The following is a 27768-nucleotide window of genomic DNA, read 5'->3' as shown; positions in this document are numbered from 1 at the left end:
ACTCACTGAATGATAAAAATCCCATCTTAATGCTTGTTCCTTTACAGGAGACCTACCGCAAAGGAGACCCTAGAACATCCTTGGTTCAAAGTGAGTCTAGTCCTGCAAAATGGTGCTACAAGAGGTGGAAGGAGAGAGAACGTTACTAACAGCTCCATTTATTGAGTACCTACTGTATGCAGTAACTATGTTAGGCATTTTATACATATATGCTTTATTAGCCTCACAATAGCTCTTCTGCAAAGGAAGGTATCATTACTTCCATTTTGTTGATAAGGAAATTGAGGCTCAAATCAGTGATCAAGGCAGAGGTCTGGATCCCCCCATCTTGGGGGTCCTTATTGGGGTTCTCACTGTCATATGAGACCAGACCCTGGTCTTGCTCACTTGTATGTGCCCACCTGTGTCCTGCACGGGTCCCACATTGAGTTGGCAGGTAGCCTGGCTGGCTCCGCCCCTCAGTTATGAGCCCCGTGTGGGCAGGTTCTCACTCATCCATCTTCAAACCCCAGCACCTCAGAGCACAGTGCCAGGCATGGGGGAGGGGAGTTCAGAAAACGAGTCCAGAAAGAGCACCTGAGTAAGCTCTTGGGTTCATTGAGGGTTGTGCTGGGTCACTGGAAGGCTGAGGTCATCCTGGTATCAGTCCTTGAAGAAGCTTCTTCTCTTAGACCAGAAACAAGCTCCAGAAGAGAACACCTGGGTGGGTGGCTGCGGGAAGCATCTCTCTGGGTCTGGACCACCACGGCTTCAGATGTTGGGGTGCTGGCCTTACCTGGAGACACATGGGAACTGGGGAGCCAGGGCCCAGGCCTCCCAGGGCAGCTGGTATACCAGGACAGGGCCTTGAGCCCTGTTGCAGGCTCAGAAGTGTCCCCTGGAAGCCACCAGTTTTTGCCTCTCCCCTTAGGCTCAGAGGATTTGTGTACAGGTGTGCACCTTGGCTGTAAGAGTTGTCCTGACAGACCCAAGGGGAAGGGGACCCCCAGGAGCCTAGACTCAGTGCTGCTTGGTCCACTGTTCCTCTGTGGACTTTGTCTCTCCATTGCCAAACCTTGAGGGTCTAGGCTGACAGAGAGCTTTCCCTCAGGCCCTCTTTCCTGGGTTTGCAGACTCAGGCAAAGGGCGCAGAGGTGAGCACAGATCACCTAAAGCTGTTCCTGTCCAGGCGGAGGTGGCAGGTGAGTTTGGGCCCTGCCTCTGTCCTTTCCACCTTCTCATTCTCTAACACTGCCCTTTTTCTGTTGTCTGCCCTCACCTTCTGCTCACCTGTCCTCCCACTTCCTGTCTGCACCCTCTGCCTCTTAGGCCTTCTTCCCCAGGGCTGAAGGGGGCCTGGGTGGGCCAATCCTGCCCTGGGAGTCCCTCAGGTCTGACTCTAGTACTCTCTCTCCAGCGCTCCCAGATCAGCTACAAGTGCCACCTGGTGCTGCGCCCCATCCCCGAGCTGCTGCGCGCCCCTCCAGAGCGGGTGTGGGTGACTATGCCCAGAAGATCACCCCCGAGCGGAGGGCTCTCATCCTCCTCGGATTCTGAAGAGGAAGAGCTTGAAGAGCTGCCCTCAGTGCCCCGCCCGCTGCAGCCCGAGTTCTCTGGCTCCCGGGTGTCCCTCACCGACATTCCCACTGAGGATGAGGCCCTGGGGACCCCAGAGGCTGGCGCTTCCACCCCCATGGACTGGCAAGAACAGGGAAGGGTTCCCTCTCAGGATCAGGAGCCTCCCAGCCCTCAGGCCCTCCCCTCTCCAGGCCAGGAGCCCCCAGCTGGGCCCAGCCCCAGGCGGGGAGAGCTCCGCAGGGGCAGCTCTGCCGAGAGCGCCCTGCCCCGGGCCGGGCCGCGGGAGCCGGGCCGGGGCCTGCACAAGGCAGCGTCTGTGGAGCTGCCGCAGCGCCGGAGCCCCAGCCCGGGGGCCACCCGCCTGGCCCGGGGAGGCCTGGGCGAGGGCGAGTACGCCCAGAGGCTGCAGGCCCTGCGACAGCGGCTGCTGCGGGGAGGCCCTGAGGATGGCAAGGTCAGCGGCCTCAGGGGCCCCCTGCTGGAGAGCCTGGGGGGCCGTGCCCGGGACCCGCGGATGGCACGAGCTGCCTCCAGCGAGGCAGCGCCCCACCACCAGCCCCCACCCGAGACTCGGGGCCTGCAAAAGAGCAGCAGCTTCTCACAGGGTGAGGCGGAGCCCCGGGGCCGGCACCGCCGCGCTGGGGCGCCCCTTGAGATCCCCGTGGCCAGGCTTGGGGCCCGCAAGCTACAGGAGTCTCCCTCCCTATCTGCCCTCAGCGAGGCCCAGCCGTCCAGCCCTGTGCGGCCCAGCATCCCCAAACCCAGTGCCCCCAAGTCTGCCGAGCCTTCTTCCACCACACCCGGTGATGCTCCGCAGCCCCCAGCACCCCAGCCTGCCCAAGACAAGGCCCCAGAGCCCACACCACAGCCAGGGCGAGCCTCCAAGCCCGCACAGTCCCCCTTGGCCCTGCAAACCCCAGCGCTGCCCCTCACACCCTATGCCCAGATCATGCAGTCGCTTCAGCTGTCGGGCCACGCCCAGGGTGCCCAGCAGGGCCCTGCTGCGCCTCCGTCAGAGCCCAAGCCCCACGCAGCTGTGTTCGCCAGGGTGGCCTCACCGCCTCCGGGAGCCCCGGAGAAGCGCCTGCCCTCTGCGGCGGCTCCCCCAGTGCTAGCTGAGAAAGCCCGGGTCCCCACGGTGCCCGCCAGGCCGGGCAGCAGCCTCAGCAGCAGCATCGAGAACCTGGAGTCTGAGGCCCTGTTTGAGGCCAAATTCAAGCGCAGCCGGCAGTCGCCCCTGTCGCGGGGGCTGCGACTGCTGAGCCGCTCGCGCTCGGAGGAGCGCGGCCCCTTCCGCGGGGCTACGGAGGAGGACGGCATGTACCGGCCCAGCCCGGCGGGAACCCCGCTGGAGCTGGTGCGACGGCCCGAGCGCTCGCGCTCTGTGCAGGACCTCAGGGCGGTCGGGGAGCCCGGCCTCGTCCGCCGCCTCTCGCTGTCGCTGTCCCAGCGGCTGCGGCGGACCCCGCCCGCGCAGCGGCACCCAGCCTGGGAGGCCCGAGGCGGGGACGGGGAGAGCTCGGAGGGCGGGAGCTCAGCGCGGGGCTCCCCGGTGCTGACGGTGCGCAGGAGGCTCAGCTCCACGCTGGAGCGGCTGTCCAGCCGGTTGCAGCGCAGCGGCAGCAGCGAGGACTCGGGGGGCGGGTCGGGTCGCAGCACGCCCCTGTTCGGACGGCTGCGCAGGGCCACGTCCGAAAGTGAGAGTCTGCGGCGCCTCGACATCCCGCACAACCAGCTGGCCGCACAGCCGGGCGCCACCACTCCTTCCGCGGAGTCTTTGGGCTCCGAGGCCAGCGGCACCTCGGGCTCCTCAGGTGAGGAGGAGCAGGGGGCAGGTGCAGAGTGTGGAGGAGGATGGGGTGCGCTGGAAAGAGGCTGCGGGAGGAACAGGGCCGGGGACATCACCAGAGAGAGAGAGGTCGTGCAGGTGCTGGAGGCCCTGAGGGTGGAGCTAGACGTTCTTTTCCACGAGTGGCCTGAGGCTGCAGTGGGGTGGGAGCTTGCTGGTACCTGCCGGGGGTGAGTGCTCACCGGCCTTGGCTTCACAGCTCCAGGGGAAAGCCGAAGCCGGCTACGCTGGGGCCTCTCTCGGCTGCGGAAGGACAAGGGGTTATCACAACCAAACCTCTCTGCCAGCGTCCAGGAGGACTTGGGTCACCAGTATGTGCGCAGTGAGTCAGGTAATAAGAGGGCTGCCTGGTGAGTACCTCCCCATTCCCTGCCCCCCACCGCTGGGAGGCTGTTGCTGGGTGGGAGCTGGGCCACCCGAGGCAGCCTGGGCAGGGTGGAAGGGGCCCAGTCAGGAAAGCAATAATAGAAGCCTAATAGTAGCAGAAGCTGCCATTCATTAGCAAAGCCTAGTGTTCTAGTAAGCACTTTACAAGCCTGCTTCATCCAATCCTGCAACATTGTTCTGGGAACTGTTATTGTCATCATCTCTATTTTACAGGTGAGGAAACAGGCTTAGTGATGCTAAGGATCTTATCCAAGTCTCAGGGCTAGGAAGTGGAGCAGCCAGAGTTGGACTGTGTGACCTCCCACAGCCGGGTCCCAGAAGCAGCTTCGGGACACCACACTTACACCTTTCTATGAGTGGCCGCCTCTCTCCCAGGGGACCCTAGAAGGTTTCTGTATTTGGCTGTGGTAGGATAAGGCTCCCCTGCTCCACAGCCCCCTTCAGATGGGGGTGTGCTTGAGTATGTGCCCAAAGCCTCTCACTTTCTCTCCAGCCTAGAGGACCACAATCTGGATTGTGCCCCCAAGTCTCCATCTTTCTACAGCTCTGAACACCCAACTGCCCCTCCCTGACTCCTTTGCCCCACAAAAGGCACTTCTGCACAGAAAAGCAGCCTTCAGGGCTCTCTGCTGGGGGGACCGGGGCTGGGGCTGTGCCCTGTTCAGTTTCTCTGCCCAAGCGTCTTGGGGCTGCAGGAAGAGAGGCATTCTCCACCTAGGGTCACCCTATCCCCACCTGAAAAGGGGCATCACTCAAGGACTACAAGAAAGGCTTTGGGAAGCTGGGCTTTCCAGACTAGTGTGCAGGAAAGGAGGCGGCCACCAAGCCAGGCTGTGCACAGGATCTTTATAAGCTACCAGTTCTGTTTTTTCCTGTTTCCTGGCATAACTCCTCAGAATGGTTTCAGCCCTGCCTCAGCTGGGCTTGAAGGGATTGTGTCTGGCCTTGGCCGGGGCAGTGGCGGCTACAGTGAATGAAGAGGAGGTAGGAAAGGCCAGCTGGTCGGGGAGGGTAGAGAAGGAGGGAAAGGAAAGAGTCAGCAGTGAGGACTGGGGACAGCTGATCACTTCCCACCTGGGGACTCCCTCCCACTCCGTTTTGCTTGTGCAGCTGATTTCCTGCCGAGGCAGTGTCCCCTGACCTCATCAGCTCTGCTCTCCACGGGAAGAAGACTGTCCCAGTCCACTCTACCAACTAGGGCTGGGCCCTGGGGAATGGGGTGGGGCTGGCAGAGCTGGGCCCAGGTCACCTTTCACCTCTCCTCTGGGCCTCCCTCTCTCTCCCCCCTACCCAGTACCCTCACTTGGCCTGGAGGCAATATTGAAACTTCACATCGTGTTGTCGGAGCCTCCGTGTGGGACCCCTCCGTGGGGAACAGTGGGGTTCAGTGGGAAGGGGGGACACACTGCTGACCTGACCATCCTCTCCCATCCAGCTCATCCCCACTCTCAGCCCCTCCTGGTTCTTCAGACAGGCAGCAGCTGGGGCTCCCAGGAGTCCTCAGCTCTCTCTGCCCAGGTGAAGACCCCTCCATACCCCTGCCCAAGTCTCCCCATCCCTGGCCAGACTGGGATTCTTCTAGGGGGACATTTCCAGGGATCATGAACTAAAATCCTCAGGGTACTGAGGAGCCACAGGCTGGCTACACTGGAGCAAAGACCCTAGTCTCATCCCTGGCCCCACCATGGGCACAATCACCAGCCAGCTGTGAAGGCAGTTTCTCTGCTTTGCTGAAACAGCTGCTTTCTCTGGGGGTCTCCTCCTGGCTTCTCTATGGGGCATATTAAAGAGATAATAACAACAAGAGAAGCTAATATTTATGGGTGCTTACTACATGCTAGATAAATGCTAAGCATTTTACATGCCTCTTAATTCTCACAGTAATCTTCTGAGCTTGGTATTATTATTTTCCTCAATTTATAGATAAGAAATAGGGCTTCTGAGAGGGTAAATGACTTGCCCGTGGTCATACAGATACTGTCTCTTGCCCCTTTAAAAGCTCTCACCACTTAGTTGACCTGAAGGAGTATGTAGAAGGCCTAGGACCCTGTCCCAGGACCACAGGTGGGAAGAGGGACAAGGCAGCTGACACACTTCCAGATCTGCCCATGGTTTCCTAGATGTCGGATTTTTTAAGACTGCACATTCTGATTGAACGTTCTACATTCAGTCCCATCTCGGCTCAGGTTGCTAACTCATCTCACCTCTCTTCTCAACTGCCCTGTCGTGCCCCAGAGAGAGTGGGTATTGCAGGATCTTAACCATTATTGTTTTTCTTTTTTTTTTTTTTTTGAGACAGAGTCTCACTTTGTTGCCCAGGCTAGAGTGAGTGCCGTGGCGTCAGCTTAGCTCACAGCAACCTCAGACTCCTCGGCTTAAGCGATCCTACTGCTTCAGCCTCCCAAGTAGCTGGGACTACAGGCATGTGCCACTATGCCTGGCTAATTTTTCTATATATATTTTTAGTTGTCCATATAATTTTCTTCTATTTTTAGTAGAGACGGGGTCTCACTCTTGCTCAGGCTGGTCTCGAACTCCTGACCTTGAGCGATCCACCCGCCTCGGCCTCCCAGAGTGCTAGGATTACAGGCGTGAGCCACCATGCCCGGCCCATTATTGTTTTTCAATATTTGTTTTTATTTTTTATTTTTACTTTTTGAGACAGGATCTTTCTCTCTTGCCTGGGCTAGAGTACAGTGGCATTATCATAGCTCACTACAGTCTCAAACTCCTGGGCTTAAGCAATCCTCCTACCTCAGCCTCTTGGGTAGCTGGAATAACAGGCATACACCATCATACCTGGCTAATTCTTTTATTTTTATTTATTTATTCATTCATGCATTTATTTTATTTTTTTTTGAAACAGGGCCTCACTCAGTCGCCCAGGCTAGAGTACAGTGGTGTCATCATAGCTCACTACAACCTCGAACGCTTGGGCTCAAGCAATCTTCCTGCCTCATCTTCCCGAGTAGCTGAGACTACAGGCTCACAATACCACGCCTGGCTAATTTTTCTATTTTTTGTAGAGACAGGGTCTCACTATGTTGCTGGCTGGTCTCAAACTGCTGGTCTGAAGTGATCCTTCTGCCCCAGCTTCCCGAAGTGCTAGGCTAGGATTACAGGTGTGAGCTACCACACCTGGCCTATTTGTTTTCTTTAACAAACGCTTATAGGGCACTTACTTAGCACCAGGCTCTGCTCTAAATGATTTACAAACATGGGATAGGGAGCATAGTCAATAGTCAGTGCAAGGAAAAGGAAGTTCTGCACACAGTGAGGGCCTGGGGAAGGTGAAGCTCGCCTCAAAGAAAATTCTCGAAGGGATGGCGTGGGGTTCTACTTCCCACTTCTGGCTGGGAAGAGACAACTTTTCACTCTGTTCCCTGCCTGCTGCCAGTGCTCACATCCTCCCCTCCCTCAGCGGTAAGTGGGCCAGGGTCCCCACAGACATGGCTGTCTCTGCTCTCCCTCCAGACTTCCCCCCAGTCTTCCACATCAAACTCAAGGACCAGGTGCTGCTGGAGGGGGAGGCAGCCACGCTGCTCTGCCTGCCGGCGGCCTGCCCTGCACCGCACATCTCCTGGACGAAAGGTAAGAAGATTATGTCTCCCACGTGCGGTAGGGAGTGGGGGGCAGCAAGTGTCCCCAAGCCCAGGGGATGGGAGAGGCCAGGTCTTGGGGTGAGCATGGTTTGGGGATGCTGGGTGGGGGGAGCTAGTGAAGGCAGCCTGGACACGTGCTGCCTCACTCAGCTGCTGCTCCTGCTCCTCCCCATCCCCAGACAAGCAGTCCCTTCGGTCAGAGCCCTCGGTGATCATCATGTCCTGCAAAGACGGGCGGCAGCTGCTGAGTATCCCCCGGGCGGGCAAGCGGCATGCCGGGCTCTATGAGTGTTCAGCTACCAATGTCCTAGGCAGCATCACCAGCTCCTGTACCGTGGCTGTGGCCCGTGAGCCTGTGGCAGGGCCCAGGGGTGTAGTGATGGGGATGGGGGGACTTGATGGGCTCTTAGCTGGGGCATAGGGGCTCACTGGGACTCCCTGCCTCTTGCCAGGAATCCCAGGAAAGCTAGCTCCTCCCGAGGTGCCCCAGACCTACCAGGACACGGCGCTGGTGCTGTGGAAGCCGGGAGACAGCCGGGCACCTTGCACGTACACACTGGAGCGGCGGGTGGATGGTGAGGGACAGGGCAGACGGAGTGGGGAGCGTGGCAGGTGGAAGGTAGAGGAGGCTGGGAAGGCAAGTGCCCTCCCTGGACAGAGGTCCTCCCCGGGCTCTTCACAGATGGCACTGGGAGCTTGGGTGTGGCCTCAGCACTCCCCCCCCCTGTGCCTACAGGGGAATCTGTCTGGCACCCTGTGAGCTCAGGCATCCCCGACTGCTACTACAACGTGACCGACCTGCCAATTGGTGTGACCGTGAGGTTCCGTGTGGCCTGTGCCAACCGTGCTGGGCAGGGGCCCTTCAGCAACCCTTCTGAGAAGGTCCTCATCAGGGGCGCTCAAGGTCAGTGGGATAGGGGGAGGTGGTGGGAGAAGGAAGGGGACCCTCATCCCAGGGTCCACTACATCCTTAGAGCACCACGGCTTTGCCCCCAGGGCAGCATGGTGACGATTTTCTTTGTGTCTTAGATTCTTCAGCTCTGCCATCTGCTGCTCACCAAGAGGCCCCTGTTACCTCAGGGCCAGCCAGGGCCCCACCTCCTGACTCTCCTACCTCACTGGCCCTGCCCCCAGCTCCTGCTCCCCCAGCCCCCCCGTTGGTCACTCTCAGCCCCTCATCTCCCCCCATGCCCCCCAGCCAGGCCTTGTCCTCACTCAAGGCTGTGGGTCCACCACCCCAAACCCCCCCACGAAAGCACAGGGGCCTGCAGGCTGCCCGGCAAGCAGAGCCCACCCCACCCAGTGCCCGGGTCACCCCAAATGAGCCCAAGTCTTTTGTCCCTGACACTGGGATCCCAACCCCGGCCTCCGCCCCTCAAGGGGTTAAACCAGCGCCTTCCTCTACTCCCCTGTATATGGTGACTTCCTTTGTATCTGCACCACCCGCCCCCGAGCCCCCAGCCCCTGAGCCCCCTCCTGAGCCCACCAAGGTGACTGTGCGGAGCCTCAGCCCAGCGCAGGAGGTAGTCAGCACCCCTGGGAGCAGTCCCCGCAGCTCTCCCAGGCCAGAGAGTACCACTCTTCGACAGGGCCTCCCTCAGAAACCCTACACCTTCCTGGAGGAGAAGGCCAGGCAAGCAGGGCTGGGGAAGGGAAGGAGGACAGAGGGAGGAGTGGGGTGAACATAGGGGACACAGAAGACCAGACTGTCCTGGCTGGGGTTGGGGAAGGTGCTGAGATCTGGGTCCCTAGGACTATTGGGTTCAAATGTGCCAGGCACTGTACTGAGTGCTTTAGCTATATGAGTTCATTTCATCTGCACAACTCTGAAAGGGAGTTGCATACTGCATCATTATCATCTCCCATTTCATGGATGGGAAAACTGAGGTTAGAGAAGTGATGAGATCTGCCTAAGGTATAGAGCCAGTGAGTGGCAGAGCTGGGACTCAAAGCCTGGTTTCGAGGATTGAACTCTGGAGGCCACACTGGTACTACTGCATTCTTGTCCCCCCGCTTTAGCCCTCACTATGGAAGTGTCCCCTCCTCTTGTCTGAGCCTGTGGTGTCCCCCCACAACACTCACAGGGGCCGCTTTGGTGTTGTGCGAGCATGCCGGGAGAATGCCACAGGGCGAACGTTCGTGGCCAAGATCGTGCCCTATGCGGCTGAGGGCAAGCGGCAAGTCCTGCAGGAATACGAAGTGCTGCGGACGCTGCACCACGAGCGGCTCATGTCCCTGCACGAGGCCTACATCACCCCCCGTTACCTTGTGCTCATTGCTGAGAGCTGCGGCAACCGGGAACTCCTCTGTGGGCTCAGCGACAGGTAGCTGGGTGTTGTGGGGAGTGGGGAGCGGGAGTGGGGGAGGCTGGGCTGGGAGATCACTGCTCCGCCCCTGCCCCTAGGTTCCGGTATTCAGAGGATGACGTGGCCACCTACGTGGGACAGCTGCTACAAGGCCTGGACTACCTCCACGGCCGCCATGTGCTACACCTAGACATCAAGCCGGACAACCTGCTGCTGGCCCCTGACAACAGCCTCAAGATCGTGGACTTCGGCAGTGCCCAGCCCTACAACCCTCAGGCCCTGCGGCCCCTTGGCCACCGCACGGGCACACTGGAGTTCATGGGTGAGGGGACCAGCTGCCAGCCAGGGTGGGGGGTGGGAGTACTGCCAGAGGGGCAGCAGCCAGGGCTCACCCCACTTCATCCACATTTGTGCCATTTATTGAGTGCTTACTGTATGCAAGCAATGAACTAAGTCCTTTACGTGGATTTTTTTCCAACTGATCTTCACAATAGCCCTGGAATTTGGCATAATATTGCCCCTTTTTACAGATGAGGAAATAGAAGCACACTGAAGTTAAGTTTTTGTCCAATCAGACAGTTATAAATGGCAGAGTTAGGATTTGCTAAAGCTGGAAAGACAGGAGAATCAATTTTTATTTTATTTAAATGAGGAAAACCAGCTACCATTTAGCTACCTGCTAAATGCTTGATGTGCATTGTCGCTATTCCTCAGGGCACTCCACAAGCCACATTTCACAGATGAGGCAATGGCGAGCCAGACAGTTGTAGTAAATCGCCCCGGGTCCCCTAGAAGGCGCAGACCTGGGGTTGGAGCCAGCCAGGCTGATTTTAAAGGCTCCTAATCTTAGTGTTGGCACACACTGAATGGGAGCCCTACCTCGGAGCTGACCCGAGGGAGCCAGTGACCCTGCTTCTCAGCTCCCCTGGAGTTCCGGGTACCCCCACCATTCAGCGCCCAGGCTACTCCCTCAGGTGTCCCACATCTCTCCTGGCTGCTGCCCCCACCTCTGTCCTGCCTGCTGGCCTTCAGGGCCTGCTGCTCTGGTCATTCCCATGGCCTAGTGACCTGGCCTTATCCTGCTCCTCAAGCCCCCAGGGGCCTGCCCTGCCTCTCCCCGCTCCCCTGCTACCAGGAAGCTGGGTCAGCTTGGCCTCTGTCTCCTGTCAGCTCCTGAGATGGTGAAGGGAGAACCTATCGGCTCTGCCACGGACATCTGGGGAGCCGGTGTGCTCACCTACATCATGTGAGTGCCCCGGCCCCACCCCACGCCCTCTGCCCACACTGTGAGCTCCGGGACTACCTTCTGCCTCCCCCATCTCCTCATGCCCTGCCTCCCCGGCACACACATGCACACCTGCACACACACCCCCAGGACGGGTTGGCACTGTCCTTGAGCACTGTGTACCTCAGAACCCCTAGACTCATGTCCCCCGGGCCTGGGAGCAGACCTTCAGTCCATGTGTGTCAACCGTACTGTCTTCTGCAACAGGCTCAGTGGACGCTCCCCATTTTATGAGCCAGACCCCCAGGAAACAGAGGCTCGGATTGTAGGGGGCCGCTTTGATGCCTTCCAGCTATACCCCAATACTTCCCAGAGCGCCACCCTCTTCTTGCGAAAGGTCCTCTCAGTACATCCCTGGTGAGTGCGTGCCACCCTGCCAACCCCAAGCATTAGCTGTCCTGGCCTCAGACTGCCTTGGCCCAGCCTGTGCTGAAGGTCCCCCAGCTCCTCTCCTGCCCCTGATAATATATTGCTTCAGCTACTTCTACTAAATGGCCATACTACCTACTATTTAAAACCCATAACAGCCCTGTGAGAGGCAGAGTCACTGCCTCCATTCCAGAGATTGGGAAGCTGAGCCCCAGAGTTGCCCAAAATCACATGCCTAGTTGAGAATTCAGGATTGGGACATGGGTCTGTGGGAGGACAGAGCCCTGCCCACTCCAGGAGCCACCCCTCCAGGCTCATGGGTCCTGGCTTGGCCTGGCAGGAGCCGGCCCTCCCTGCAGGACTGCCTGGCCCACCCCTGGCTGCAGGACGCCTACCTGATGAAGCTGCGCCGCCAGACTCTCACCTTCACCACCAACCGGCTCAAGGAGTTCCTGGGTGAACAGCGGCGGCGGCGGGCAGAGGCCGCCACCCGCCACAAGGTGCTTCTGCGCTCCTACCCTGGCGGCCCCTAGTGGCATGGACCACAGCCCAGCCTTGGGCTTTGACTGGGGGTTCCCAGTGATGCCGTGGGACATTCCAGGGCCCACGCTGAGCCAGGTGGGCCGGGGGCTTCAGATACCACCAGCAGCAACATCTGGCGGGGCTCTTACTTCATGGACCTGCGGGGACAGAGGCCCTGAGGCTTTGGCCTGATGCCACCCCAGGCCGGAGGCAGAGCAGGAGACTCATTGGCCAGGCTGGGCAAGGGTGGGAACAGGCAGAAGGGCAAGAAGGGAATAGGGAAGTGAAGAGGAAAAGAAGCCAAGGGACAGGGAGAGGAGACTCTAGGAAGGTTCTGGGGTGGGGGGGGTGCATCTCAGGGAGAGCATGACAGCGGGTGAGTGCGGCTGGTGAGAAGGAAGAGGAAGGAACCAGGGTGTCAGGGCAGTGGGCTGGGAGTGTCAGTGAAGCAGGGGCAGGACACGGAGATAGTGCCAGGGAGACAGAGCCAGGACGTGAGCAAGGGCAGCGAGGAGGCGTGGGAGGGAGAGAAGATGGCCTCAGGTGGAGGGGGCGGGCCAGCCGCTGCCATCCTGGAGAAGCGTGGAGAGCTGGATCTCCTGGCCACTGGATGCAGCTCTGGGCACTCTGTGCTGGCCCGAGGATGTCCCCACCACCCCTCCATGGCCTTTGTCCTTCTTCCCATGCATATTTATTTATTTATTGACTTTTATGAAGTTTTCCCTTCCATTCAATCCCTATTGCCCATGTTGTCCTGACCATCCCCCCAGCCATCCAGCTGTCTGTGCAGCTGTCTGTCTGTCTGTCACAAGGAAAATAAAAATGGCAAGCAGCAGGACCTGTGTGTGGTCTATGGGGAGGGACCGTGGGGAGGGGAGTGAGTCTTAGGACAGGAGCATTCAACCTTCTTTGGGCCAGAGAGAGCTGAGGATTCCTCAACACATTCAGGGGTATACAGCTAGCACCTTGGGACCTTCTGACCCCTTCCCCTGACCCTCCCGGCCCCTCACCTCTCCTTATTCCTAGAGGGAAGGGAATCTGTGGTCTGCTTCTCCTCCTGCAGTTTCTAGAATGCTGGTAGACCCACTGGATTCCCCCCACCAGATCAGAATCTGGTAGCCTCCACCTTTTGTCACATGTTCCCTCATCACGACTTGGGGGATGCTGGGCTCTAGGGGATGGGCCAGCCCACAGCCCAGTCCTGGTTCCGCCTCCTTCACTCTGCCCAAAAGACAGGCCAGCTGTGGTCCTGACCCCTGGAGCAGAGTGGGTTTCATCCCAGTGTCCCAGTGGTGGCAAGAGCAGGTGGCGTGAGGAGCTGCAGAAGAAACCAGGACAGGTCCACACCCCACACTCTCCAGGTCAGAGCACATGGAGCACCAGCTGGGAATGCTCGGGTTTGTCATGTCTAGAATTTTCCTAGGGCGGAGGGGCATAGCCTGGACCTTCTTGTCCCCACAGCAAGTTAGGGGGGTCTGCTGGGTGCTAAGGCACCCTGATCCTAGCTGCTCCCCTGCAGTGCCACAGAATGGTCACTGGTCCTAGAACTGAGCTACCTTGCCCTCGCATGGTGGGGAGGGGGAGAACTAGGCCTCCTTACCTTGAAAACTCTGTTCTTGGCAAAGTGAAAAGAACAAAGCCTCCAACAGTGAGCAGAGAGTTGGCGCTGGTGTGTTGCTGATTGAGGCTGAGGGCCCCTTGGCTCCAGCTCAAACAGCCCTTTTGCCCAGCCCAGCCCAGCCTCTCTGGCTTCCCAGGACCCCAGGGAAGTGGCAAGTCCCATCATCATAAAATAACAGGATGTTAAAGCCAGCTGGAAGGGACCAGAGAGACGCCTTGCCTACCTGTCATTTTAGCAATGAAGATATACAGTTAGCCTGTGAGAATCTCCAATCCCCTACACATTGCAAGTGTTTTGTATAAAAATGAGGTGCCTGAACTCATATTTTGATAAGTGGTAAAATTCCTCTCCCGTCCCCCCTCTGATCTTAAGCTCCCTTCCCATCTCCATTGGAAATGGCATGTGAACTGCTTGTTCCAAACCCGGAGGAGCAAAGGTAATTTATGTCAGCAGAGCTGTGTCAAAATTGCTCTGATCAAAAGGTGACAGTGCCCCACACCTGGGCGGGTAGTTATAATGAATGGAAGCAATGCTCCTCCCTCCTCCCAGAGCTCTGCCCTGGGCAGACTGGATTCCAGGCAAGCCCCAGAGGGGTTAACTGAACCCCTTTGCCCCAGGCAGTTTGATACCCCTATTTGCCAGTTTATGGCCCCAAAAGGGCCTGAGCAGACGTCGGGTGGGGAGCCAGCAGTGGTGCTAATCTCCAGGGACAGTGCAGTCCAGCCAGACCCTACCATGTCACATCAAGGGGAGTGAGCGGGGATGGTGATGGCATGGAGGGGCTGCTACTCTCAAAAATCTTTCCTGTCCCCTCTCGGTATATCTCAGTTTGCCGCCAGGGGGCACAGTGTGGAAATGACAAACCTAGACTCCTGGGGCAGGGCGGGGCGGAGGCGGGGGTGGGGGAAGAGTCAGGCGCTTACGGATTGGTCTTGACAACTACGTGGCCCTGCTGTGATTAGCTGTATGGACCATGAGGAGCGCGGCTACTATGGCTTTATTCAGGGACACCCCCACAAACACTCGAACCCCCCTAACGGTGTCCTGAGACTGACCTGAGTATGAAGCTGGTCCAGCAGTGAGCTGAATCTCTTGTCAGCTACGGGCCACGGCTGGTCCTCCCAGGGTTGGGATGGCTACTCCTTGCCCTGGGAGAGGATGGGGCCACGTCCAGCTGTCCAGCTGTCCAGGTGCTGACACACAGTGCACCCCAGAGCCACTCGGGTTTCCCCCACCCCCCACCCTGGTCTGCCCCAGTGGCTGAGCCAGCATCCCAAACATCCTCCGGCTAAATAAGGAGACCACTTGGGTAAGGGGGGCGGGGATGGGGTCCCGGGGGGCTTGGGCAACCACGCCAAACAAGGCAAGGAGGGGAGAGATGTATAAAACCAAGCCCAGGGGCTGAGCACCTGCCTGTGCCCCCACTGTGCCATCTGGAAGGGTTCTGTGCCTCCTGCAACCCAGACAGTCGGCTCAAGTCCGCGTCAACGCCTCCAGGGTGAGTCTGATTCTCAGAGAAGCCCCAGACACTCCCACCCCCGGGAAATGTTCTGAACAAGTGGGAAAAGGACCAATGTGTGAGAGCCTCTGTCACAGACTGGACCCCCATGTTTGCTGTCTGCTCCGCAGATGTCCAAAGCAGCTCCTGCCAAGAAACCAGCGGCTGCGGCCCCACCTCCTGGATGTACCCTGGATATCAATGACCCCCAGGTGCAGAGCGCTGCCATTCGCATTCAGGCCTCTTACCGGGGCCACAGGTGAGAAGGAGCCCTGGAGCTCTGCAGAGGAAGGGAGCTGCAGAACGCACATTCCTGAATGGAGGTGTGGAGGGCACAGTGCCACGAACCACTAGGGGAGAGCCGTTACTGAGGTATGGAACGGTGGCCAGCAAGAGTGGATCATTTAATCAGGGTAGCAGTTCAGGAGCAGTCCCCTTCCCTACCAACCTCTACGTTTAGGGGTCTGGTGGGCTGAGGGGATGGGCAGGAAACAGTGTGCCCAAGGCCAGCGCTTCGACAGCCCTGTCTTGGGAACGCTGGGCCCTGACCCCGCCCGCGGGTAGGTCCCGGAAGGAGCTGCGCGAGAAGGGGCCACCGCGGGTGCTGGAGCCGCTGAAGGACGTGGTGCTGATTGAGGGCAGCGTTGCCAAGCTGACTTGCCGCATTTCGGCTTTCCCGGACCCGTTCATCCGCTGGAGCAAGGATGGCAAGGAGCTGCGCGACAGGCCCAAGTACCGCTACGTCTTCGAGGACCCCTAGGTAGTGGCACTGGTAGTGAGCGATGGCGAGTTGGCAGACCTGGGCCAGTACAGCATCAACGTAACCAACCCCTTTGGCCAGTGCTCCGACTCAGCGCGCATCCTCGTAGAAGGTATGCGCGCCGCAGAACGCCCCACCCTGCGGGCACCCGCAGCCCTGGCTAGCGGAGCGCATTTACCGCTGGGCCTGGCCATAGGGTCCTGGCCGGCCCAGCCCCTAATTCGGGATCTGGCCCCACATAGTCTGAGCAGTCCGTTGTGGGCTTAGATCACGCTACGCCAGGACCTCGAGGTCCCACAGAGAGCCAGAGGCAGAGCCAGGGTTAGAGACAGATTTCCTGGCTCCCAACCCTGGGCAATTTCCACTGCTCAGAGCTGTTTCTGAGGCTCCGCAAGATGTGTGAATATTTTGGGACTTTTACTCGATTTATCTCTTTTGATCCTCTATTCGACCCGGCTACAAAGGAGGGGCAGGGATAAGTCACGTTTAACGCTAAGGAGATGAAATCAGAGAGGCTAATGATCTGCCTAACGTCATACTGCATACCACTTAGGGCCTGATATTAGCTGGGGAGGTGATGCGCTTGCCCTGCCTCATCTCCAGGTCCCTCACTGGGTCGCCTTTCCCTTCCCTTCCTCTAGTGCCGGCGAAGGTTCAAAAGGGACCGGACAACACCAAGGCGCGCAAAGGCACCACGGTGACTCTGACCGCGGAGATCATGGGCGAGCCTGCGCCCGACGTGGGCTGGACCAAGGACGGGGAGGACATCGAGGAGGACGACAGGCGAGAGTCGGGACCTGCGGCAAGGGCAGGGCCTGGGGCTGTAACCTGGGCGGGACTGAGCCCACAAACGCGGCGGGAGTGGGTCGAGGGCGGGGAACTGGGAAGGGCAGAGCTGGCTAAGTAGCCTGGCCCGGTTCGCGCGTAAACTGACCCGCGGCTCCGCCCTCCTCCGCTGCACGCTCCCTTGGGTGTTCTTCGAGGTCCGCAGCACCACCACGACGCTGACCATTCGCCGGGCCACGCCCGAGGACAGCGGCAAGTACGAGGTGTACGTAGAGAACAGCCTGGGCATGGACGAGAGCGTCGCTTGCGTGGACTTGGCCTGAAAAGGACCGTCCGATCTTTCGTCCCGGCTCCAAGCCCGGGGGCGGATGGGACCGACAACCCTCGTTCATCTGGCTTAATAAAGTGGCTCTCTCTGACCCTTCGCGTCCATTCTGTTCTGTAGCGCCGGCATTCCCTGTCCCCCGCACCCGCGCGCACACTTATTCCAGACCCGCACACCAAGGTCACAGGATGTCGGAGTCAGAGGGAAGCCTGGAGAGCTCCCAGCCCAGTGCTTCATTTTACAGAAAGCTAATCTGAGATAGCGTTTTTTTCGCCGTTGGACGCTCCGTCATTTGCCAGCCGGACATGCCGTGGAGCCTAGCACTCCGCCTTGCCTTCTTTCGTGTGCCTGAAGCCACCTCCCGCGGCAGTTTGCGCCCTGGCCCCGCCCCTTCCAAGCCCCCTGCGTCCCTGTGGTCTCCAGTCCCGCTTCTCCCTGTGACCGAGTTAGTTCTCCACTTAGGCTGCTGCCCCCGGGCCCATTCCCCTATGGCTGGGCTCCCAGTCTTAGGCTCTAGCCTCTGCTTCTCAGGCTCCACCCTTCTTCTCCTTAATCCCGTCCCCTGGATCCCTGGGCCACGCCCCTGGGGTTCACGGCCGAAGCTGGGGAGGAGGGAACCTTCAGAACTACAATTCCCAGCAGACCCTGCGAAGTAGTTATCGCGAGTTGCGAGAAGACACGTGCGCGGAAGGAGCGAGCAGTAGCGGGCGGCAGAGCTGGCAGAAAGAGAGCTAGTGGTAAAGGGAGCTGGTGGAGGGGCGGCAGGAGGGGCAGGGCCCGGCCCCCTGCGCGGAGGGCGGGCTCGGAGGACCAGGCTGGTTCTCCGCGCGTCCACGCCTGTGTTGGTCCGCAACCCCTGGCAGCTAGAGGCTAGGGTTTATTGGACAGTCAGTGTGGGGTTCCGAGGGTTGGCAGTCAATCCTCCGAATCCAGAGATTTGGCACCGATCATCAGTATTAGCACTCAGGGGGTTGGTGGGTTCAGTGTTTAGGATGCCAAGGGAACCTGTCTTTTGATTCGCGGTTTAAGATATAGAGGTTAGTTTTAGGATTCCTGTTCAGTTTTTGCTAGGATTGGGGTTTCATCAAATGCAAATCAGTGTCAGTTCAATACTTGGCGTTTATGCTTAGGATTGAAGTTAACTATCTGGGGCTCACTCGGGGTTTGCAGTTCAATATTCAGGGGTTGCAACTGGGATTCAGGCTTAAGATCCAGAACAAGTCTGCAACAATTTGGGGAGCATTGGGCTTGAGGTTTCTGTTTTTTGAGGTTCTGGGTCTGAGAAGGGGGTCTTTGCCAAGTTTCTGAATTTTCAGAATTTGCTCATGGCCAGAGGGAAGTCTGTTAGAGATCCAATTGTGGGATATGAATTTCATAATTTGGGAGGAATCACTGTGAGGTTTGAAGGCCTACTGGAATCTGAGTTGGGATTTTAGATGTGTAGGATTTGTGGATGTTGTGTCCAGGGAGGGAGTACATTAAACTTTGGGTTTACATCTTGGGAATGGGCTAAATGTTGCTATTTGGGGTTTGGTTGGGGTGTGAGATCTAAGCTTGATTTCTCTGTTGGAATTTGAGGTTTAAGTGGCAGTCACCATCATGCTCAAAGCTGTGATCCTGATTGGAGGCCCTCAGAAGGGTGAGGTGCCAGGGGAGTGGGGGGAGGAGGTTGGGCTGGAGTGGTTGGTACGGTGGAGGCAGAGGAAGGCAGGAGGCTGAAATGTTCTCCTTTCTCCACTCGCAGGGACTCGCTTCAGGCCTTTGTCTTTTGAGGTGCCCAAACCACTGTTTCCTGTGGCTGGGGTCCCTATGATCCAGCACCATATTGAGGCCTGTGCCCAGGTAATCCCATAGGCTGCCCTCTCTAACCTCACTTCCTGCTCATCTCCTTCATTCCCTATTTCCCCCTTTCCCAACCATGATCTCTTCCCACCAGACATAACTCCAAGACTATCATTCATATGTGACAGTGTGAATGGCGCCCCCTCAAGTTGTGCAGTACCGCTGCCCTGTTGTCCTCCCCTCATCTAGTCTCTCATCTGGCCTCTTCCTGCTCCGATTTCACTCCTATTTTTAAAGTATGGAATGTGAGATCAGGCAGGGATCTTAGAAACAATTTAAAGCCATGGCTTGGGGACCTTTAATGAAAACCAAGCACAAGATTCATACCCTGATCACCAGGGAGCTCATTTCTTTATTGCTTTTGGTATTGGGACAAGCAAGGTTTTGGTTTGAATTCAGTCTCTGCCTGCTGTGAGGCCTAAAGCAAATTTCATACCCTCTCTGAGCCTATTTCCTTATCTGTAAAGTGGGGGTGATGAGACCTATTTTATGGGGTGGTGAAGCTTAGAAATGATGTTTGTAAAGTGCCTAGTACAATGCAGACCTTTGGTAAGTGATACCCTTACCTCATATGCTGATCTCAAGCTTGGGCTGACAGATAATGAAAATGGAGGGAATGAATGGATTATCCTTTAACACAGCTTGGTAGGCAAAATCTTTCCTAGAGTGGGCCCCAGTTCAGGTGGGTGAGGGTAATAAAAAAAGATTGGAAGATCAGGCCTGAGACTTTCTCTAACTTCCTCATTGTCCAGAGGAGAAAACAGGCCAGAGTGGTAAAGTGAGTGCCCAGGGGCTGTGGTCCCACCACCAGGAATTTTCCCATAATTCCTTCTTTTTTTTTTTTTTTTTTGAGACAGAGTCTCACTCTGTTGCCCAGGCTAGAGTGAGTGCCGTGGCGTCAGCCTAGCTCACAGCAACCTCAAACTCCTAAGCTCAAGCGATCCTCCTGTCTCAGCCTCCCGAGTAGCTGGGACTACAGGCATGCGCCACCATGCCCGGCTAATTTTTTCTATATATATATTTTAGCTGTCCATATAATTTCTTTCTATTTTTAGTAGAGGTGGGGTCTCGCTCTTGCTCAGGCTGGTCTCGAACTCCTGAGCTCAAACGATCCGCCCACCTCTGCCTCCCAGAGTGCTAGGATTACAGGCGTGAGCCACCGCGCCCGGCCTCATAATTCCTTCTTATCGGATATTTTTTTCTGCCAACCTCTTCTCTTGTTCTCAGGTCCCTGGGATGCAGGAGATTCTGCTTATTGGCTTCTACCAACCAGATGAGCCCCTTACCCAGTTCCTAGAAACTGCCCAGCAGGAGTTTAACCTTCCAGTCAGGTGTGTGTGCACACATACATATATGGGGTTGGGGGTGCCGTAGGCCTCTGAGTTCTTAGGAGTGGGTAATCAGCATTTGCCAGAATTCACCCTCATATACTAGAAGGATCGTTACTTGGGCATCTCTGAATCCTTGAATATATGGAGTTTCTCTGTGGGCCTTGGGCAGGAGTACTCCTCGGAGCGGGGTGGGGTCAGCTGCCCTGGCTCATAGTATCTGTCTCCTTGGATCCACTGAACTGGCTCTGGGGTCCCTGGGAACAGGTACCTTCAGGAATTTGCCCCCCTGGGCACAGGGGGTGGTCTCTACCATTTTCGGGACCAGATCCTGGCTGGAGGCCCCGAGGCTTTCTTCGTGCTCAATGCTGACGTCTGCTCCGACTTCCCCTTGAATGCTATGTTGGATGCCCACAGACGCCAGCGTCACCCTTTCTTACTCCTCGGCACCACGGTGAGGGGACTGGGAAGGCGTGATCCAAAGAGCTTCCTGGGATGCTGGGTGTCAGGGAGGCAGCAGCAGCCCTGGGGGTTGCAGTGGGAGCTGGCATCAGATGTACTGCCGCAGCAGGAGTGGAGGTGTCAGTGGAGACCCCGAGCCCTTCCGCTGTTCAGAAGTAGGGAGGGGGAGGGCGGCTGTCAGTTCTCACCCTTGCTGAAGGCCTGTCAGTGGCGGAGCTGCGTGCCAGGTGCTATAGGGGAGAGAAAAAAAGGAAGAGAAAACAGACCTGGCGGCCCCGCAGCAGACAGGTCACTGTCTCGGGTGTGTCTGTCTTTCAGGCTAACAGGACGCAGTCCCTCAACTATGGCTGCATCGTTGAGAATCCACAGACGCACGAGGTGAGAGCAGAGAGGAGCTGGGTGGGTGTCCACTCTGTATGTCACCCCCCACTCCATGCCTCTAGAGATGCTGGAATGCTTTGGGGCGGAGCTCCCAGTCTTGTCCCCCGTAGATTAGATTAATCATCTTATATCCCTTTGAGAGGAGTTGGCTGGGGGAAAGGGGTCACAGTTCACTTCTGTGGGTGTAGTGCTCTAATAAACATAGGCAGAAGGTGCTGTGGGAACACAAAAGGAAGGGCCCAACCCAGCCTTGCCTGCATGGGGTGGGGAGGGCTTCCTGGAGGAAGCAGATCTGAGCTGGGTTACATTTGTTTAGATGAAGGAGAAAGGAAGGCATTGCAGGCAGAGGGAACAGCATGTGCGAAGGCATGGAGGCAGGAAATGGCATAATTGCCTCCTTAGTTTTGAAGAGGGGGCCTAATAGGCAAGGCAGGAGGTTTCGACCCTGTTTGTGAAACTCCCTGCCCTGAGCCTAATTGACTGTCACACACTCCTTTTATTTCTTCATCCTTTAATTTCAAACATACTTGTAAACACACATGCAGACACGCACATACATAGTTTGTGCCAGACACCAGGTAGGTGCAAGAGAAACACGGCCAAAAGGGTGCAGTCCCCACCTCTCAGGCCCCCTCAGTCTAGTGGGAGAGACAAGTTGAAGCCAACCTTTGCAAATGACACAGTGTCAAGGGTGAGGTGTGGCCACAGGCCCAGGGTGCCCAAAGGCATGAATCGCTAACTCTGACGCTGGCAAGAGAGGACTCACAGAGAGTGACAGTGTCACCTGGGTTTGGAAAGGTGTGATTTCCAGATGAAGAGATGGGAAAGGTCATTCCAGGCGCAGGCGTGCAGTGGCATGCAGTTGTGTTCTGGGAGTGCTGGGGGTAGGGAGGGTCGGCAGGGAAAAGCATGGAGTTTGGACTTAGCTGAAGGTGGATCAGGTGATGGCAGTTGTTGCAGGGTTTAAAGCCAGGCAGTGGCAGAACGTGGGCTGCATTTTAGGAAGACCACTCTGGCAGCAAGGGGGTAGGGGCAGGGAGGGCCTGGCGATCAGAGGGTCTCAGGGGACTGTGGCGGTGGTCCCTTCCTCTACTGAACCCAGCTCGCTCTGTCCTCAGGTCCTGCACTATGTTGAGAAACCCAGCACATTTATCAGTGACATCATCAACTGTGGCATCTATCTCTTCTCCCCGGAAGCCCTGAAGCCTCTTCGGGATGTCTTTCAGCGGAATCAGCAGGATAGGCAACTGTGAGGCAGGCCCCATGGCCCTGTGACCCCAAGTACTCCCAGTCCCGGACCCCGACACACACCAGTCTCTGCAGGCTCCATGTCAACCTGCTCACCTTCCTCCTCCCTCCTCCCTTCTCCACCTGTCATCTCCAGCTGAGCCTCCGAGCCCCTCCCCTTCTAACCTCATTCTGTCCCTCTTCCTTATCCATCCCAGTTCCTCCTCTGTCACTGCCTGCCCACTCCCCTTCTGGTCCATTTCTCTCAAGCCCTGCGTGTCCCAGAGATGTCTTTCAGAACAGACGGCAACACACAGTTGGGTGCACGCGCACTCGGTGCAGACACACACGTGTGCACACACACTTACTCTCAGGCTGAGGCTCCCCTGGGAATGTAGCACCCAGAGCCCTGCTCACCACGGTCTCGGGTTGGCCCTCCTGGGCACGAAAGCTGTTCCCTTCTAGGGACCTTTGCCTTTGCTCCTCCCCTGCCCGTCGCCCCATCTCATGCCTTGTTCACGCACGGCCATTTCTCACTCCCACCCGTGTCTCTGCTTCTCTCTCCACCTCTCCTGGCCTCTCTGTCTCTGTTTCTGCTGAGCTGGCATCTCTACCATCTCTCTCTCCCTCTCTGTCTGTGACTGTCTCTGCCCTCACCAGCTGCCTTGCTCTGGGGTGAGTCTGTCTGTGTTTCATTCCATCCAGTCAAGGGGAGGGTGACTTGGGGGTGGGTAGAGGGCCGAATGGGGGGAGAATGTGCAAATGGGGGGAACTCCTTCTGGACATGGGGACACGGGGCAGGGATGGGAGGCGGGTCTGTGCCTGAGGTTCCCTTGTGGTAGCACTCAGTGAACTGGGGCTGGGTGGGAGAGGTTCCCGGGATGAGAGCAGCACTTTAGAGAGGACCTGATTAGACCTGGGGAGGAGCTTGGAGAGGTGGTGGGAATCCCTCCGACTCCTGTCCCTGAGGGACTGCGTTGGCCCCACAGGCGGGCTCAGCTGGGGAACTGATGTCAGCGTCCTTCCTCTCCGCCAGGGAGGACTCTCCGGGCTTGTGGCCGGGGGCAGGTACCATCCGCCTGGAACAGGATGTGTTCTCGGCCCTGGCAGGGCAAGGCCAGATATATGTTTACCTCACTGACGGGATCTGGAGCCAGATCAAGTCTGCAGGGTATGAGAGGCCGGGGTAGGGTGGAGGGTTCTGTGGCTCTGATGGGGAGACTGGGTCACCTGGGTGTTGAGACTTTGGGGTGGTAGGCACAGGCCCTGCTGGCCCCTGAGCCCCTGCCCCCATGTCGTGACCCCCAGTTCAGCACTCTACGCCTCCCGCCTTTATCTGGGCCGCTACGAGTTCACTCACCCAGAACGGCTGGCCAAGCACACGCCAGGAGGTCCACAAATCCGAGGTACCCACCCTGCCCCAACTGTTAACCTTCATGCTCCACCGCAGCCCCCTCTGCCCTCTGAGCCAGGACTCGTGACCTCAGTCCAGAGTTGAAGTCTCAATCCCTGCCCCTTCCCATCCAGATATGGTTTGGGGTATTTGCCCCCAGGGCCTCTCTTCTGCTTCTAGGAAATGTTTACATCCACCCAACGGCTAAGGTGGCCCCATCAGCTGTGGTAAGCACTGGGCCCAGACCCTGGGAGATGGCGGGTGGCAGTCAGGGTGGGTGGGTAGCACAGGTGTCTCCACTTGGTCATAACCTGTTGTGTGGCCTCGAGCAGGTCGCTTCTCCCTCATCTGTTCCAGGAGGGGATTGGACCTGGGGATCCTCCGAGTCCCCCCAGGGCTTACGGTGTATGTTCCTCCCCACAGCTGGGCCCCAACGTCTCCATTGGGAAGGGGGTGACAGTGGGAGAGGGTGTGCGTCTCCGGGAGAGCATTGTCCTCCACGGAGCCACGTTACAGGTAGGAACCACGGTATACACAGCAGCGTGTGGCACCCCAAGGGGCTGAGGGGAGGGCCCAGGTACCCGCCCCCCGGAGCAGAGAAGAAGGGTGAACCCCATGGGCTCTGCATCTGGCCACATCTGAGGTACCCACCCATCCCCCACCTGTTCCTGCTGCCTCCCCCATCACCTCTCACCATCCTGTTGGACAGGAGCACACGTGTGTTCTGCACAGCATCGTGGGCTGGGGGAGCACTGTGGGGCGCTGGGCGCGCGTGGAAGGTACCGCCAATGACCCCAACCCCAACGACCCCCGGGCCCGCATGGACAGTGAGAGCCTCTTCAAGGACGGGAAGCTGCTGCCTGCCATCACCATCCTGGGTATGGCTTCCCGGGGGCCTGGGGCTGTGAGAACCCCCACAGGTGATGGCCAGCGGTCGATGGGGAGCATTTGTTCCTCTGTGCGTGAGTTTCTTCTTTTAGCAAACAGCAAGTGCCTGCTGTGTGGCAGGCCCTGGGTGAGTCACGGGGGGCATGAGGCCAGGGGCACAGATGGGCAGGGAGGGATCCCTCCCTGCTGGCAGTGGCCCCCAGCTCCCCCAGGTGCTGTGTGACCTCCCTCTGGTGCCCGGTCCACACTGCAGGCTGCCGAGTCCGGATCCCTGCCGAGGTGCTCATCCTGAACTCGATTGTTCTGCCACACAAGGAGCTGAGCCGCAGCTTCACCAACCAGATCATCCTCTGAGGGGGGCTGCCAGAAGGCCCCCCCACAACTCCCACCCGCTCCCCCGGAGGCTGCTGCTTGCTTGGCCAGCCTCTGTCCAGAAAGGACCAGAGGAAGCCAGGCAGGACCTTCACATGCCGGGAGCAGTGTGGGTGGCCCAGGACTCCTGGCCTCCCTCCCAACTCCCTAATAAACCCCGTGAACCTTGGAGCCAGCATGGACTCCGCCTGTGCCTGGGCTGGGGGTGGGGGCGGAAGCAGGGCAGCTGAGTCAGGCCCCCCCACATTAGCATTTAAATTGGAGTCCTAGCTGTGGGCTCATGAATAATGAATCTGGAGCCCTGGTAAATCTCCCCCTCCCACCGCCTCAGCCTCAGCCTCCTGCACTGCTGGGGAGGAAGGGCCTCTAGGCTCCCAGCCCGCCTGGCCCCCCTTCGCCCCGCTTGCCTGCCTCCCTGTCCCTCCTCACTGGGCCTGGCTCAGGCTCCCAGGTGTAGGGGTCCCGCAGGGCAGGACGAAGGATTTCAGCTGGGCGGTGGGCCCGGGCGCAGGGGCCACAGTCCCCGAAGCTGATCCTGGCAGCCCACGCTGCTCGGTTCCTGCCGAGCCCCATTCATGGCCTTTTTTCCACTTTGCCAGCACCATCTGCTCCCAGCCTGGCTTTTGGCGGGGTGGGGGTTTCCGCCCCCGCCTGAGGCCTCGAATCTAAGTCTCCTGCTCCCCTGGCTGCCCGCCTGAGCCAGCGCCATTCGCTCCGGAAGCTCAGTGGGAGGCCCCCTGTTCTGGGAGGGGCCAGGCCACCTTCCATCACCCTGGCTCTGCCCTTTGGGAGGTCTCCGCCCTCCTCTCCCAACCATCTCTCCCGTTTGCCCATGACCCCCGTGCGCCCCTCTCGGTGCCCCCCTTTCCCCAGCTGTGGGTGCGGAGCCGAGTTGCCAGATGAGCTGGTAATGATCGTAATCTGCTAATTGAGAGGAATCTAATTACCCGAAGAGAATGGGGGGGGGCAGGGCGTGGGAGGCGGGAGGAGGGTGTCCTGGCAGCAGGCAGGGTGGCAGGCGGCAGGGTGCCGGGGCCTTGTTGTCAGCACCAGCGTCTGGGACAGAGCCCAGGATTTCGTGGCTTCATAGCTGGGCAGTTAGGAAGATGTGCTTCCTCTGGAGTTGGGCCGAGGGTGGGGATTGGGCTGGATGTGACCTCCAGGCCCTCTCAGGCCCTGAGGGCTGTGGGGAGCATGTGGGGTGTGCCTCGGGTTCTGACAGCCCTGACCTGTAACCTGCCTCTGTCTGATCCTTGCCTCCATCCGAGACCTTCGTCATCCCTCTGCGTGGAGCTGGGAGGAGACTGTAGGTCCCCACTCTGGGCCTGGGGTCAAGGAAGGGACTGGGAGAGGGATGGGCCCTGGGGCCGGGGTCTGGGTCCCTTCCCTCTCCTCCCCCCAGTCCTGACCCTTCTGTTCCGAGTGGTTGGCAGAGGCCGTGGCAGCTCCATCATAAATATGATAATTTAATTATTTTCTCAGCAAAACACCGTGAAATCCAATAAGTCTGTGTCAGGCCCTGGCCCCCGGGATCCCCCTCCTAGACCCAGTGGGGGTGGGGACATGGTGGGGAGAGGTGTGGAACAGGGTCAGTGTTTGAAGGGGGGGCAGGTAGTGAAGCCGAATCGTTGTAACTTGCCCCCCTAGACTGGGGGAGCCACTGCTGGGGGGGGGTCTAAGGACCGAGGTTGTAATGCCCTCCCTCCCCTCCAGCCCTCTTCTGTGCAGGGAGGGGCCTAAGGTGTGGGAGCACCCTGCCTCTGGCCAGGGAGCAGGGTGCCCTCTTCCACCACCTCTGGGACCCTGCACCCAGCCTTTATTGGCCCTATTGGGGTAGGAGGGTGCCAGCCCCAGGGAGGGATTGAGGAGGGAGAAACAGGAGGGAATGGGTGGGAAGTGGGGGGTGAACGGGGGGGAGGGATGCGGGGGAGGGGTGTGCTCCTGCCATTAGCGCTTTTTTCGGTTTCCATAAAAAGATTATTCTGTAAAATCAGCGAGGGGGAGCAAGCTGGGGGCCGTGGAGGGGGGTGGGTCCCTGGCACCAAGCTGGATGGGGCGACAGGGGAGGAGAGCTGGGGACAGGGACTGAGTGGAGAGAAATTTGGATGGGCTTCAGGAGCCAGCCGAGGGGAGAGGCTGAGCCAAGAACACAGACCGGGGAGGCTGGCTGGGCCAGGCTGGGGCGGGGCAGGCAGGGCAGGGCTGTCTCTTTGGCCAGGCTGCCGGGGGCCCCAGTCCCACCACCATCTCCTCCCCTCCCCCAGCACTTAGCAGCCATTATCGGGGGAGCAGATTGCAGCCCCCTCCCCCTCTCCGGGAAGCAGGCACAGCTGGGCCCCGCCACATGTGCCGCTTCAGCACGGAGCACAGCTGGGTGTGCCCAGAGCCTCGCTCCCCAAAACACAAAGGGGATGGGTGGGGGCCAAGGAGAGCCCAGACCCCTCAGACAGACACACTGACACCTCTGCCAACAGACACATACTCCTTGAGGCGAAGCTACACCCACCGACACACGCTCCCTCGTGTGCAGAGACGGGAGAACTGGCAAACACGCAATTACCCAGCCCCGCCCGCCACCCCCGCTCCCGTCCCCCAACCCCTCCTCTTCCCCTTCCTTCCCCCGGGGCTCCCCTCCGCCACCACGGCCACCTTGGAGCTGCCCTGGGCTCTAATCTGGAGGGAGCTGGGGGCGGCTCAGAGAGCGGGAGGGCAGGGGGTGGTGAGGGGCGTCTGGGTCTGAGGCATGAACCCTGGGAAGCCACCTGCCCTCCTCCAAGCCCATCCCCTCCCCACAAAGAAGCCTCCTCCGAAACTCGTCCTTGCCGCAGCCTGGGCACGATGGGGTCTCTGTGCCCCGACAGTTCCCTGTGGCACTCTTGTGTTCCATTGGCTGCCTCAAGGAGGCGCTCTGTGCCCTCAGTCTCTCCAGCCATCAGCTCAGCGGCTCCCAGGGCTGGCCCCTGCCACTCCCCCCCATAATCCGCCAGTACCCTACCCTCAGCAGGCAC

The 27768-nt window shown here is 58.6% G+C and overlaps 3 protein-coding genes across 4 annotated transcripts in view; all 3 read left to right on the top strand.

Moving 5' to 3' along the window:
• The window catches only part of SPEG (striated muscle enriched protein kinase), a 55584-nt gene extending 43696 nt beyond the window's left edge, over positions 1–11888 (top strand). Inside the window, exons 28-41 of the mRNA XM_069466901.1 lie at positions 48–90; positions 1113–1181; positions 1397–3371; positions 3606–3737; positions 7268–7384; positions 7575–7742; positions 7848–7970; positions 8132–8299; positions 8425–9028; positions 9480–9719; positions 9800–10023; positions 10872–10947; positions 11194–11343; positions 11696–11888. Coding sequence (XP_069323002.1) covers positions 48–90; positions 1113–1181; positions 1397–3371; positions 3606–3737; positions 7268–7384; positions 7575–7742; positions 7848–7970; positions 8132–8299; positions 8425–9028; positions 9480–9719; positions 9800–10023; positions 10872–10947; positions 11194–11343; positions 11696–11888 — 4282 coding nt within the window. The remainder of the gene's footprint in view (positions 1–47; positions 91–1112; positions 1182–1396; positions 3372–3605; positions 3738–7267; positions 7385–7574; positions 7743–7847; positions 7971–8131; positions 8300–8424; positions 9029–9479; positions 9720–9799; positions 10024–10871; positions 10948–11193; positions 11344–11695) is intronic.
• Positions 11889–15127: 3239 nt separating this feature from the next.
• Positions 15128–16865, top strand: SPEGNB (SPEG neighbor). Its single transcript, XM_069466900.1, is given in 4 exon segments — positions 15128–15255; positions 15561–15868; positions 16398–16538; positions 16726–16865. Coding segments are annotated over 4 exon segments (717 nt in total).
• Positions 16866–17561: 696 nt separating this feature from the next.
• Positions 17562–24929, top strand: GMPPA (GDP-mannose pyrophosphorylase A). 2 transcript variants are annotated; one of them, XM_069466898.1, is made up of 13 exons: positions 17562–17604; positions 18446–18506; positions 18612–18709; positions 19937–20040; positions 20305–20491; positions 20818–20877; positions 21999–22129; positions 23144–23278; positions 23416–23513; positions 23681–23727; positions 23924–24016; positions 24210–24378; positions 24642–24929. In XM_069466898.1, the coding sequence occupies exons 2-13, from the start codon at positions 18467–18469 to the stop codon at positions 24740–24742; spliced, it is 1263 nt and encodes a 420-aa protein (XP_069322999.1). In that variant the 5' UTR covers positions 17562–17604; positions 18446–18466; the 3' UTR covers positions 24743–24929. The 2 variants fall into 2 exon arrangements, with proteins under 2 accessions (XP_069322999.1, XP_069323000.1); XM_069466899.1 differs by lacking the exon at positions 17562–17604 and adding an exon at positions 17611–17904.
• Positions 24930–27768: the final 2839 nt, after the last annotated feature.

This window comes from Eulemur rufifrons, chromosome 1, assembly GCF_041146395.1.
Source record: "Eulemur rufifrons isolate Redbay chromosome 1, OSU_ERuf_1, whole genome shotgun sequence".
NCBI classification, from domain to species: Eukaryota; Metazoa; Chordata; class Mammalia; order Primates; family Lemuridae; genus Eulemur; species Eulemur rufifrons.
The sequence above is the reverse complement of the archived record's forward strand: the minus strand, read 5'-3'. Positions and strand labels throughout refer to the sequence as shown.